Raw genomic sequence first — 13,525 nt, forward strand, 5'->3', positions numbered from 1 at the left:
GCAATCATACAACTTTGGAATCTAAGTAGTTGGATTATCTGGGGAACTGATAACCAGACACGTAAACATTTCCATTATATTTCCTTGCCACCTTACCACCTAGTTCTATCAATGTCAGTGATGCCTTTATTATTTGGGAAAATTCAATAATTTTTGCCCCAATATATCTTGTATTCCTTAAAGTATAGTGGCATCAAGTGACCAAGGGTATTTTCTCATTTGCTGTTGTTGTGACTTTGCTTAGTTTTACTAAATTCTCATGCTGATGGGTGTTGAGAGTACGGAAATTCATCATCCGACACTGATTTATGCAAATTATAAGGAGTAAGGAGAATCAATATTTTGAGCTGGATAATGGATTAAAGCATAGTGTGCTAAGACAAAGAGAGATGAATAGTGGGCAATCAAGACAAAATTTGAGGTTTAAAATGGACTTTGTCTTTCCTTTTTCAATCAAGAAACTGAACTCCATAATTTTTTATTCCTCTTTATTCAGTTCAAAAACCAGCAAAAAAGCAAATCAAGAAACCTACCTTGCAAGACATTCATTTCTTGAAAATGTACATTTCATAGTACATTTGCAATTCATTTGAATGTGGGAGCTGCAGACAGCTTACACACCCTTGACAAACTTGCTTCACGCTTGATAAATAACTATGTTGCCTGGGCAACTTCATTTATTAGACCCTTGAGAGGAAAAAGATGAGTCCATGCTCAAGATTCAGCGGCAACAATGACGAATTTTGGAATTTGTGGATAGTGACTTTAGAAAGAGATAGTTATGGATTAAAATGAGGACCGAGGAACATAGCAAATGTTCAGAAGAGGTTAAAATAGCTCAATGAATGTTGCCATGAGAGTGACAGGAATGAACTGAGACAGACAAATGAATGTATCAGCAGTTTATTAAGTGGAACGACTACAGTGATGTTAATGCCACCCACAATGTGCTATAGGTAACTAAACGAGCTGTGCACAAGGCAGAAATATGAATCACATGGATATGTGTAACATGACGTCTCAAGTCAATGTTCTCTTGTTAAGTTAAACCAGTGAAGCAACACATGCTGACACAAATAATGAGATAATAAATGGAAATACACTGTACAAATTCAGATTCAAATTACTGAATAAAAAGAAACAATGCTATTCCCACTACTCTTAATAGTGCAAAAAAAAAGAACCAATATTAAAAAAAAGACCCTTGCAGTCACTTTTAGTAACCATTTTACTACCCAAGTAGCATGGTAAGCCTATAAACATGACTACAAGGAGAGAATACTTAAGAACCAAAAAAGCTAAAATTCAAAATTTGCTGTTCAAACAAAAACAAATCAGATCTTTACAGGGGATGATCTGAGAGGGAAAAAATGCTTTTCTTATCAACAGTGTTACATAAAATGCCATGAGTAACACCACTAAAAGGATAAAAAAGATCAATTCTCAACTTGAGCTGGAGAAAATAACAGCCTAAGAAGAACCTTTCCTTCTCTGTTTTGCAAGAAGACCTGAATACTGAATATTTTGAAGCAAGATTATTTCAGCTTGTGACTTAAACTAAATAAAGTATCATGATTGTAAGACTAAATGTTAACCAGCCCTCTGACTGCAAGCTTGTAGGGGTGAAGATGAAAATTAAGCACTGCTCCCATACTGCTTTCCAACATTGAGAGAGTTTTGCTTGCGACAGCATTTCCAAGTTACATGTTCAAAGTAACGCCTGGTGTTATGAGAAACTCGGTGCAAGCTTGCAGTATCGAAGGCTTTAAATATGATTTTTACACGTTATACAGAAAGGCACTCCAGCGTGCCTTACCGTGTTACTGTGATACATTAACAATACTGTTTAATGTCACGTGCACACCCAACTGGTCAACACTAAGGTGATAACATGTTCCATTACAAAGTAACAATTCCAAAGACAGTGGAATCCTGTATTGTTACATTTGTTTATCACCAACAGCTCCACAAGTATTGATCAAAACAGATGGTATTTTGAGTATGCTGACAGAAAAATCATCTAGGCTCAATCAGTAATTTTCATGAAAACTTCTTTTCAGTACAATCAGATTTTAGTAGCCTATTGGCAGTAAAATAAACAAGGTTCCACAGTCTGTACTGCTTCACTTTACCATGAACAACATACAGCATACTTTTACAGAATTTTGACCACCTCTTACTATTGTCAGCCAAAACAAGTTATAATAATGAAGTGTTGAAACTATTGCAGGTAACAAATGGTTTGCTGTTAGTTAACATGTTCAGTTCCCCCTGCCTCTAACTAAGTTCCACACTATGTAAGGGCAGTTGCAGGCTACTCGGACCTCCTTGACAAAAGTTTTGGAGTCATCACAAAACGCTCAAATTCTGGAGTGTTAAAATGATCTCAATAACTGCTATGAAGGTCTGTCATGGCCCCCCACTGAATTATACAATGTAATCATGAATATCTGCCCACAGTGATAAACACAGTGTTGCACTTACAATGCACAATTAGTGACCTAAGAAGGTGTATTTTAAAATTGCATTATTTTATGACTGTTGCCATGTAGAATCTATCTAAGAGTTTTAATAGATGACAATATATTTTTGGTCCCTATATTTCCACAAATTCGTCACGATAAAACCTAATAGTTACTTCAAATTGGTTTAAATACCATTTCTTTTTTTTTTTAATCTTGCCTGATAGGAAGATATAAAAAGCCTCACTTTTCAGCCACTATTCTTGTTAGGCAAGAAAATATTCTACTCACTAATATATATATAAATAATTCCATACAACATTTACATACCAATAATCTCACAACTTATTGACTTCCTAATTATTACCCAGTTCAAAGAAACCCTTGTGCTTATCCAACAAAATTTTGCAATCATGATTTTAACTCATTCAATTTTTTTTTACCTTTTCGGAAATTTGGCAGAGCCCATGTTCAATTTTTTGTAGATTACTAAGTTGAAATGTTTTGGCAAATGCCTGATTTATAGATAACAGAACTGATCAGAATTTCTGCGATAAAACTAATTTCACATAGATCATAGATTCTTAGGCAAGTGTTACAGCTAATAACATTTTTAAGCCAGTGGCAAGTTGTAAACATACCTACACACATAATTGTAAAGCAAATTAGGTTCTGCTACTGCATTGTGTAGTAATTTTCTGTACAGACCACACTGTACACATAAAAAAAAAATGCTTGTCTAACTCAAGTCAGTCATTGATAACGAGTCAACGTTGCTGCTAAGAATCCAAAACATTTTTCACATAAATCAATCAACATCTAATAAATAATTATAATAAAAACATAATTTGTGCACAATTCAGAGAAATGCATCACATTCCCAAATTGACACTAATTGCTGTCAGCATAGTGGCATTTTGAATTCCGCATTGACAATGGATGTGATTATACCTTTCAAATAAGACCCATGAATAATTTTACGATTTTTGTTTTCCATAGTACCAAGGGCCTTTTATTGTTTATTATTTTGTGGCACACAAAGCATTTGAACAGCATGAAGTTGCATACATGTACATGTCACAGTGATAGAAAAAAAAACATTTAATTGAAATAACCCACCAATACTACTAACATGTCAAAATGGACATGAGCACATTTAATAAAAGTTACTAGTGATGGCCTGGATGATGGAGGATTTGGCAGACGGTATCTACCATTTGATAGCTTTTATGAATGTTGTCCTAAGAGCCTCTCTGCCTCAACTTGTTGAAGCCGCTGTGTAATCAGGAAGTGGGCAGTCTGTGCACAGTTCAAATCTCCAGTGATGACGACTTTTCTATTGTTAGTACCAGGAACAAATTCCCCTTTTTGTGAGACCTGTATCTTTGCACCGCTGTATTGCATGAACTCATTGATGGTTTTGCCTTGTTTTCCAAGCACAGCACCTATCAGGTCATCTGGCACAGTTAGTTCCAAGGTTGCTGTTGAGTGAATCTGCGAACTTGATGAAGACAACCCTAGAGGTCCCATATTACTCATGGCATTGAGAAGAGGATTGTTTGCCCCCAGCCCACCCCCACTAAGTAAAGCTGCATGAGCCAATATATTATTAGCTGCACTATTTCCCCCACCCCCAGAGTTGTGGAAACCGAGTCCACCTAACCCAGAACCAGAAAGCCCCCCAGTGCCAAAAGCACCTAAACTTGAATTGCCATTTGATAGTCTTTGATGAGACTGGAGACTTGAGTATGAGATGTTGTTGTTCAAAGCATGTTCTGGATCCTCTTGCACCTTGGCGGCAATGACGGCACACGCTGCCTGTACTTGCTCAAGACTTCCAGTGATGCCAATCACCCTCTCTCCTGGGACTGTCTCTGCATTTTTTTGGCTTACTTGTATTCTAGCGCCAGTTTGGTCACCTATGTATTTGATGGTCACGCCACTCTTACCAATAATCAATCCCGCTGTTGAGTTGGGGACCACAATTTTCATCTGTTTTGCACGTTCCCGATCGTATGTCATAGCTGGATTTAGTCTCATTGCTTGTGGTTCTTGTCTGATCTTTTCTATCACAAAATTCAACATTTTGTTAATAGTTTCGACTTCTCCCATTATTAGCCCAACTCTTTCTTGTGTTCCAGGGTAGTAATCATTGTTAGGTGACAGTTTTATTCGAGCTCCTGTTTGCTGCTGTACTTCAGCAATGTTTGCTCCTCCCTTGCCAATGATAGAACCGGCAGCATGGTTAGGAATTAAAATTTTCACAATTGGTGTTTTGGCAGCTGTAAGATAGAAGAAGGAATGTATGTTTGTAAAAAGACTGTGTCAAGCCAATAGCCCATATCTTGCCTCATCATATTTGGCAATATGACTTAGAGTACTTCTACCCCCCCCCCCCCCCCCTAGACATATACTAGTTCATCGCTGGGGTTACCCCGCCTGCTCATTAAGTTTGTTGGTACCCATTTATACATATGTTTTTAAACACCTTTCGCCACCCTTTCAAATATTCAATACCAAACTTAGGTCTTGAATGAGGTTCAACAGTTTCTTGAGTGATTTATAAAATTAATCAGAATCTGTTCAATTGGACTTGACAAAACAAGATTCCGAGGGTGTAAAACAGTGCTGAACAAAAGGCATGGACAAATGCAGTGATCAATGGGGGAAGTTTTTATATTCGCAGGATGAAGGAAATTAAAGGAGCTACATCATGGTTTGCACATCTTGAAAAGTTTTGCCTTAATTTTTCAAGTTCAACATTTGTAATTCATGTCAATCTTCTCCATGCTCAGCCATCCTTGTTCCTATATGCTTTATTATTATCTCTTAATTGTTTTCCTATCTTAGTAAACTGACATTTTCAGGTTTTCTTCAATTTAAATGTAATTATTATGTATGTGGCCTAAATAACTCAAAATGCTGTGACTGCAAGCTCCTTTAAGCAGGTGTTCATGAAACAATCAAAGTGCCACTTTATCCTCAAATGTTTAGGATTTATCTGTAATGGAATTTGTAAACAAGTATGCGGCAAAGAGACAAATAATTAAAAGAATGTCAAATTGGTTTGTGTAATGTTTGGACAAAAAATAAACTAGATTAATACTAATGTCTAAATGTTTAATGCAGTAGTCAAAGTTTTATTATCTTTTCTGAAACTCTGGCTAGAATTCATAAATTCTATGAATTCTAGATGAGTTTCAGAAAAGATACTAAAAATTTGATTACTGCATTAAACATTATGTATTAATGATCACACTATTCAAAATAGAAAACACGATAGTTTCAAAGGATTGTGGCATCAGGAATCAAGCAAGAAAACAATCTATATATGAAATATTCAACAATGTTCTCAAAATTCTACAGGATTTTCTTTTCCTTTTTAATTGATTCCAGAGTGACCCCCCTTACAAAATCAATATATTATCAAGGAAAGTAGGAACTAATCAACAAGGAATATTTTGTTTTGATAAACAAATACCACTAAGGTATCAGAACTGGTACTGGATAAAGAAATAAAGTTTGGACTCAAGGAAAGCTAAAGGAAATCTGTTTTACTCTGTGTGACTGGAGTGAAAATCAAATTAACATGTCAATCAAAATTTGACAGGGGCAATCGAAGTGGATACATATTCTATTATCTATAACAGAAGCACATGTAAAACAACAACAAAAACCTTTCTAGAATGTTCATTGACTATTCAGAGCATAAAGAATGTGTTTTGACTTGATTGCGCTTAACTTCAACGTGAATTAACAATTTTCAGACAAGAGATTATCAAGTACTCACTTTCAAGGAAACTCAATGATTGATTTCATCATAACTTAAGAAGTTTCATTCCCAGAAGTAGCAAAATACCCCAAAAAATATTTACCACAACTATGAATAAGATACAACTAAATATATACTCGCATCAAAGGTCACTTGATAAACAGTTCGCCCATCATTCCGATGAAGACCTTTGAAGGAAGCTACAGCCATTATGGCAATGATTTTAAATGCATGGGTATGTTTTACAAAAACACATAAATTACAGTTATAGTTATTAAGATCTGCTATGTACTTTCTTTGTTTTCTCTATGCAGAAAAATGCAATGACCCCAGCATGTTGTCATTAATCAAGGGCATCACAATGATAGAAAATGAATGAAATACATGGCATTTCATCACCAAACTGCATATAGTATGGGTACAGACGCAATCACCATCTCATGTGGTAAGTATTGTACCCTTCCCATATCCTATCTAACTGGCATATCTACAAGTGCAGTTACTGTTGTATGGTGAGAGCTAAATAGACAGAGCTAAATTGGCAACAGGATATGTTTGCTGATTATTTGATCAGGGTGTTTTCTGGTATTGCCATGCTTCATAGAATCAAAAGCAAAATATAATGAATTTAACATGACTGTACGGCTGTGAATGAACATTGATAACATTTTCCATTGTCTGTCTTTTCTACAACATTGTTGAATTGGGAGAAGCGATGATTGAACGAAATGTTGAGTAAATATATTCCTATCTGTTGAGTAATTTACTTCAACAGAAATTATTAGTATTTTGATCATTAAATGGTATGCTTGATTTTTGAAATCAAGGCTCATTTAAAGACTAGGGAATTTCTTCATAACATTTGCGAAGAAGAAGAACAGACATGTTGCATAAAGATTTCTAGGAATGAGTGTTGACATAATTATATTCATTTAAAGAGATGAAGGAACACAAAGGTAAAGTGGATCTTGTCAAACCAGGTACTTAAAAAACTCTAAATTAAAACGTTTGGTGACCATTAACAACAAGATCCGAACATGGTTAAAACAAAAAGAAAGCCTATTGGAATTAAAACCCTCTCAGAGTTAACAACACTGAGAGGGTCAAACAAGTCTATCGAGAAATCTCTCTCAAGTTACTAAAACGACAAAACATTCTGTGCCATTGCATTCACACAGACACCACTGAAAAATTAACAATCATCTCAGTCAAAGGAATTAAAAATCAAAAGCAATATTCACCTTTCCAACCCCAGCAATACATCCTGGCAGTCAGGCTTAAGTGAAATTCATGAAAATGTTACGTCGTAAGGGTGCGTTTTTGGCGTTGAGCACCGTCTGATGGCTAAATGAAATGCTTGACCTCGGGTTGAGTACCACAGGACAAAACACAAGAACCTGACAGCCGCAGACAAACGTACTTTTCATAATGACCACCTGTGTTTCATGATTAACAGAAGACAAAAATATTCCACTATTTTAGAACAATAGCTGAGTTACTGTTCGCTTGTGAATTGTGGTAAACTTGTTATCTGGCGAAGAAGACGAGTGTTTTGGAAGGAAACTGCATCCAGACTTCAAAACGTCTTGCATCAGCGACTCCGCATTAAAATTCTTAGCAAGTGTCAAGTTATTCCACGCATACACTGAATTGTTTCGCTTACTTGTTTGATAAAATAATGTTCATTCCATTTTCGCAGGATCGTATGACAAAAGAAAACGTTATTTTATCACTAACTTCGTGTTGGATTACAAAAGATGGCCAGTGTAGGTGCACCCAAGTTACTTGATGCTTTTCAACACCATACGTGCATGCCAAGCGATTCTTGTTATTCTTGATGAAAAATACCAGTTATATTTGGTTCTTAATTTAATATTCTTCTAAACAAAAGACTTAACATTCAAAGTCTGAAATGAACTGTGTCAGAAATCAGAAATAAAAAAGATTAGCGAAAACACAGTGGAACAGAAGGCAGATGATACCGACAGCATTTAAAAGTGCGTCATCGCAAGTTACGTAAATTCACTCTGTTGTTTCTTTTTAATCATATTTAGCCACAGAAATTTTTCATCTCCTAACATAATTTTAAAACTACTATAGCAAATGACTTGCGGTTTTCAAATACGCAAGATTGTGCATAAAAATTTGAAACTTTGGACGTGAGGTACGGCTTGTCCTACAATAGCTACAGATTACTTCCTGCTTTGACAGCACTAAAGCGAAAGAACCACTTGCATTTTTTATAAAATAAACGAAGGCATGAAAAGATTTAACCTTCAAACTTCGCCAAACGAGTTGGCAAATAAATTATTGATTTGCCGGTCTTATTATAAAGTTATATGTGAAAGAGTCAGCTTGCCCGCTATTGTGGTCACGTCGAAAATTAGCTTAAATCGTGCGAAATATAATCTTTGAAACGAAATTTACAGTGAGGGAGCAAACTAAATTTTCTCAAAGTTTCAGCTTTCCAGAGTTATTTCATAAAGGTGTAGCGACCTGTTCACAATGGACATTGAAAATCCCTTCATTTCAAACAGTGTCACCTCCATTCCACCGATTGTTTATACCTCCCCACCCGCTGCCGCGAGCTAAACAGACCAATTTTAGAAGTATGAAATTGTCATTTTCTCGAAGTTTCTTTCGATCCGAGGTACTCGTTGCAGCGGCAAAGCTATGTCTGTTCAAAGGGGCCAGTCGGTTTTATTTTCCTAGTCGTAGAAGTTTTACAGTTGAATGACAGACGCAATAGCGCGAACATGCGATCTTAACGACGCAAAACAACATAACAAAGAGGCCGCGGAAAACACGCAGTATCTGCATAAAACACTAAGCAAACTTAACGAGAACACATACCTCCAAGGTTCGACCTCTTATAAGATGGTCTGCCTTCTATAGCGCCATCGTGTGGCCGTTTTTTCGAGTCGCTGGTACTCAAATCTACACCGCCATCACTCGCACTGTACTGTTCCGCCATGTTGAAAAGTGCCATGTGGAACTGAGAGACTCCCAGGGTACCTAGCGGTCGAGAAGCGTAGGTGTTTTATCACGGGAAGGAAAATATTTCAACTGGTTTTGCCATTAGCGACAAGCGATTTTAACACCAGAACAGTTTGAATATAACACCAAAAAGAACATATTTCTCTCATAATCAAGCTCAAGATTTCTTAGGAGACACCCAGACCAGATCCTGAAGATGTTTGTTGCATTTCTTAAGTTCAAGCATCAGGAAAAACACATTTATATGCATACCAAAGCTAATGGCAACGCAGATAAAAGAGTGTTTGCTTTTTAAATAACAAAGTAAATATTAATTTCATTCTGGAGCTTTAGGTTGTTTTCTTTCCCTAAGCTAGGTGCTTCAAAGATATCATAATAACAAAAGATTTTTTTCTACTACAAGTAAAGTTTAAAGTGTGATGTGTTTTCCAGACACTTTTCAAAGGCGGCGTGGTAGTGCAATTCGAGCGCAAAGACAAGCGATGTATCAACGAAAATTTAAAAATATGAGCACCTTAAAATGCGATAAAATCTTCCGAGCCGTGTCTGAATTCCCCGCGTCGTCAAGTCTCGAGTCTAGGCGAAAAGGCAAGCGAACTCACGCAGCTTCGACAACATAAGTTATCTCCCGTGACACCAGTCCGCGGCAACCCTTATTGACTGAAACGAACCCCCTTTCAATAAAACACAAGAGCAGATTGCTTTCGTATTATTTATGTGGCTCATAGCTAATCCTAGCCCCCTCCCATTTCCATCTAACCACTCTCACTGAATAAATATTTGACGAGCAAAAGAAATCAAATATATATAATAAGACTTTTGAGTCAGACGCTGAATTTTGTCACCGAATCGAGAAAAGGCGGGGGCATATTCTTCAAGTCGAATTGCGACTGCTGGTAATTTGAAATGCGAATTGTTGGTGTCTGTTCAGATGTTTAAGAAAGACGGACAAACAATGTGTGGTTAGAAAAGGGCGGCCACCTGAAGTGGCGGATGAATAAGTAAAGGAAGTATGGTGAGGAAGAGACAGAGAGGGAGAGATTATCTCTCAAGAAGCAGTTTATTAATTCATTTTACGCCACAAATGCAAAGCATTTGAAGACGGATCCGGCTTTGAATCAAATTCAAGCCACAAAGAACACACAGAGAGAAATTTTAAAAGTCTCTCGAAATCCCAATAAATAAATAAATTTAAGAGGTATGAAAAGAAAATTTGCTCGGGTATTAAAACGAGTGAAAAAAAATATCCAATTTAACTAAAGAAAATTTGTGAAAAAATAATGGAAGCACTTATCTGCGCACTGACTAGACTTTGTCATTTTAGCGAAGGTTTCATATTGGTAAAAGCAAAAACATTACATTCCGATTATTAAAAAAAAATCTTTTTTTTCAAGAAGCAGTGTTCTTAAGGGGCTTATTGTTAGTCAGGATTCCCATTCAGTAGCCCAGCTGTTCGCCGTTTTCAAGTTCCCCTTGTTAAGCCGCAAAGCTAAGTAGAATATTGATAAATTAAACATACCACCCCATAGCTATCAAATCAGGTTTCGTTTGAGAAACAGTTTAAAGGCTATTACTTCTTTACAGGGGATTCCTGATTCCATAGCTTAATTCGAAAAACTTGAACGATTTAGAAGGCGACTAATAAGTTTTTTTATTATTATTATTTCGTTTGTTTAGGAAACTAAGATATGCAATAACCCGTACATCTAAATATCAGTAACTGCGCCAAATTTGAATGCGCCGCATCTGAACTCTCTCAAACTTGGTCGGGTCACTTATCTTTCGATAACCCTCATTGAGACAGCAGCCAACGAGGCGCATCCAAGTTGATTGTATTATTCAAACAAAACAAGGGCGTTTCTTGTTATTAACCCGCGATCACGCGTTACCTTTGCCTAGTTCCTAGACCTCGGCAATTCGCCCGTTTGATCGTTTGGGGTCACGTGGTCCGTTCGTCCAGGATAGGTCACTGAAATGAATTGACCGTGACGCCCTGGGAGAAAGCTGTACATGAACCTCAGGTTTAGTCCTTTGATGTGAGCGAGAAGAAAACTAATCAGATCGTGGGAAGATGTGTTTTTACTAATCTATTTTTAACGTGTATTATTATTATTATTATTTGTAATTCGTTTGTAAGTTAGTATTTCCCTGACATATATATTGTCCTAAGAATTTTTACAGTTGTAATTTTTTATAAGCCACTAATAAACATTGTTATTAAGTTAAAAAAAATTTTTTACAAATTATTATTATTATTATTATGGGATGTCCTCAACGGCCTTGGCCCAGTCTTTGGCTATTTTCCCAACCCCAAGAAATGTTGGATTATCTCAAAGCCAGATAAAGAGGCAAGCGTGAAAGAAGTGTTCTAGGACAAGGCTGTCAATGTGACGGTAGAGGGACAAAAACATCTGGGTGCGGTGATAGGTTCACGGGAATATCTAGAGGAATACGTTAGCGAGAAGGTGACCAACTGGGTCAGCGAGATTACCAAGCTGGCAGAGTTTGCTCTTTCTCAGCCTCAAGCGTGTTATGCTGCTTACACCTTTGGCCTCAAGCACCGATGGACCTATTTTTTGAGAACTTTGCCTGATATTCAAGAATTATTGGAGCCTTTGGAGAATGCCATATCTAAGGTGCTCATCCCTGCAATTACGGAGCATAGGTGCACTCGGCTGGACAGGACATTCTAGCACTGCCAGTCCGTCTAGGGGGGCTTGGCATGACAAACCCGTGTCTTGACGCAAATCTTGAGCAATCCTCCTCCGTCAAAGTTACCATCCCGCTGGTCCAACAGATCGTGGCTCAATCCCATCAGATGCCGGATGATTCTTTGGTCAAGCCACTACAACAGGCAATGAGGAGTGAGAGAGCAACGGTGCTCCAAGACAGGGCAGAGCATATCAGAGGGGTAGCCCCACAGAAAGTCCAACGGGCACTTGACCTTGCTGCGGAAAAAGGGTCATCTGTTTGGCTGACGGTACTCCCCCTTCGTGAAATGGGTTTCAATCTAAATAAGAGAGAGTTCCGCGATGCAATCAAACTGCGCTACGATTGGCCGGTTGATGATATCCCCTCCACCTGTGTATGCGGTGATGCTTTTACAGTGGACTACGCAATGATATGCAAGAGAGGTGGGTTCGTTACCCAACGTCACAATGAGCTGAGGGACTTAGAAGCCGAACTCCTGAATATGGTTTGTACCGATGTTGAGATTGCGCCTGTCCTGCAAGACATCTCGGGTGAACAGCTGGGAAGAGGTTCTAATCGAGCTCCAGATGCGAGATTAGATATTCATGCGCGCGGGTTCTGGGAGAACCAACGATCAGCATTCTTTGACGTGAGGGTTTGTCACCCTAGTGCTGATTCGTATAGGGACCTAGAGCTCCAACAGATATACCGCAATCATGAGAACGAGAAGAAGCGCCTTTACGCGAGGAGGGTTTTGGATATCGAACAAGGAACTTTTACACCCCTTATTTTCACGTCAACAGGCGGCATGGGAAACGAGTGCTTGCAATACCATTCCAGACTGGCGCAGCTGATCTCCATCAAGAAAGGAGAACATTATGCTAAAACAATCTCCTGGATAAGAGCAAGGACATCCTTCGCTTTACTAAGATCCGCACTAATCTGCCTAAGAGGTTCAAGAGCTAGAAGGAAAGCCTTTTGTGACTTTAAGAACATTGATATTGACGTTGAAACCCAGGAGGGAGCCATTATGTAAACACTGTTGAAATAGGTTTTAATAGTTTATTTCTTTTATTTACTTTTACCTTGTAATATACCGATATTGACGTTGAAACCCAGGAGGGAGCCATTATGTAAACACTGTTGAAATAGGTTTTAATAGTTTATTTCTTTTACTTACTTTTACCTTGTATATACCAATTTGTATGGAATATGTTAATTAATGTTATGATGATGATAGTAGTATTAGTGTTAGTTGTAGTAACCATGATATCATGATTAGATACGGAAACATGTGTTACAGGTTTAACAGACATCAAATTATGTAAATATTATAGCATTTTGTAAAGCTTAGTTCTAGTTTTTGTCACATTATTATTATTATTATTATTATTATTATTATAATCAAAACTATTACAAAATCCTCGAACGTGATTGGCTATCAGCAGCCCGATTTGAGCATTAATTGGACAGTACGCGTCATTTTGCGCGCGCTGTTGCGGTGCACTTTGTTGAGTAAACTGCTGTGTTTTTCAGCATTCACAACGACATTTAATCGTTCAGCGCTCAATCGATGGTTTGTTCGTTTCTCGAATTTTGTCAT

At 37.5% G+C, this 13,525-nt stretch overlaps 2 protein-coding genes across 4 annotated transcripts; one reads left to right on the forward strand and one right to left on the reverse strand.

Moving 5' to 3' along the window:
• Nucleotides 1-887: 887 nt before the first annotated feature.
• LOC110056120 (RNA-binding protein Nova-1-like) lies at nt 888-9,871 on the reverse strand. Of its 3 annotated transcripts, XM_089290999.1 has the most exons (3): nt 9,746-9,871; nt 9,088-9,249; nt 888-4,744 (listed from the first exon to the last, which is right to left on the reverse strand). In XM_089290999.1, the coding sequence occupies exons 2-3, from the start codon at nt 9,221-9,223 to the stop codon at nt 3,690-3,692; spliced, it is 1,191 nt and encodes a 396-aa protein (XP_089147125.1). In that variant the 5' UTR covers nt 9,224-9,249; nt 9,746-9,871; the 3' UTR covers nt 888-3,689. The 3 variants fall into 3 exon arrangements, with proteins under 3 accessions (XP_089147125.1, XP_020618222.2, XP_020618223.2); XM_020762563.2 differs by lacking the exon at nt 9,746-9,871 and having other exon boundaries at nt 9,088-9,438; XM_020762564.2 differs by lacking the exons at nt 9,088-9,249; nt 9,746-9,871 and adding an exon at nt 7,476-8,245.
• Nucleotides 9,872-11,493: 1,622 nt separating this feature from the next.
• Nucleotides 11,494-13,122, forward strand: LOC149111327 (uncharacterized). Its single transcript, XM_089291530.1, has one exon. The coding sequence runs from the start codon at nt 11,954-11,956 to the stop codon at nt 12,956-12,958; it is 1,005 nt and encodes a 334-aa protein (XP_089147656.1). The 5' UTR covers nt 11,494-11,953; the 3' UTR covers nt 12,959-13,122.
• The last annotated feature ends 403 nt before the right edge of the window (nt 13,123-13,525 follow it).

Source organism: Orbicella faveolata, unplaced genomic scaffold (assembly GCF_042242905.1).
Source record: "Orbicella faveolata isolate gen_17 unplaced genomic scaffold, um_ofav_v1 contig_24, whole genome shotgun sequence".
NCBI classification, from domain to species: Eukaryota; Metazoa; Cnidaria; class Anthozoa; order Scleractinia; family Merulinidae; genus Orbicella; species Orbicella faveolata.

Excerpts from the sequence above, each read along its gene's own strand:
- LOC110056120 (XM_089290999.1), bottom strand. The coding sequence starts at position 9,223 with ATGGCACTTTTCAACATGGCGGAACAGTACAGTGCGAGTGATGGCGGT. Across the intron at positions 4,745-9,087 it reads TAAGAGGTCGAACCTTGGAG|CTGCCAAAACACCAATTGTG; the intron begins GTATGTGTTCTC and ends TCTATCTTACAG.
- LOC149111327 (XM_089291530.1), top strand. The coding sequence starts at position 11,954 with ATGACAAACCCGTGTCTTGACGCAAATCTTGAGCAATCCTCCTCCGTC.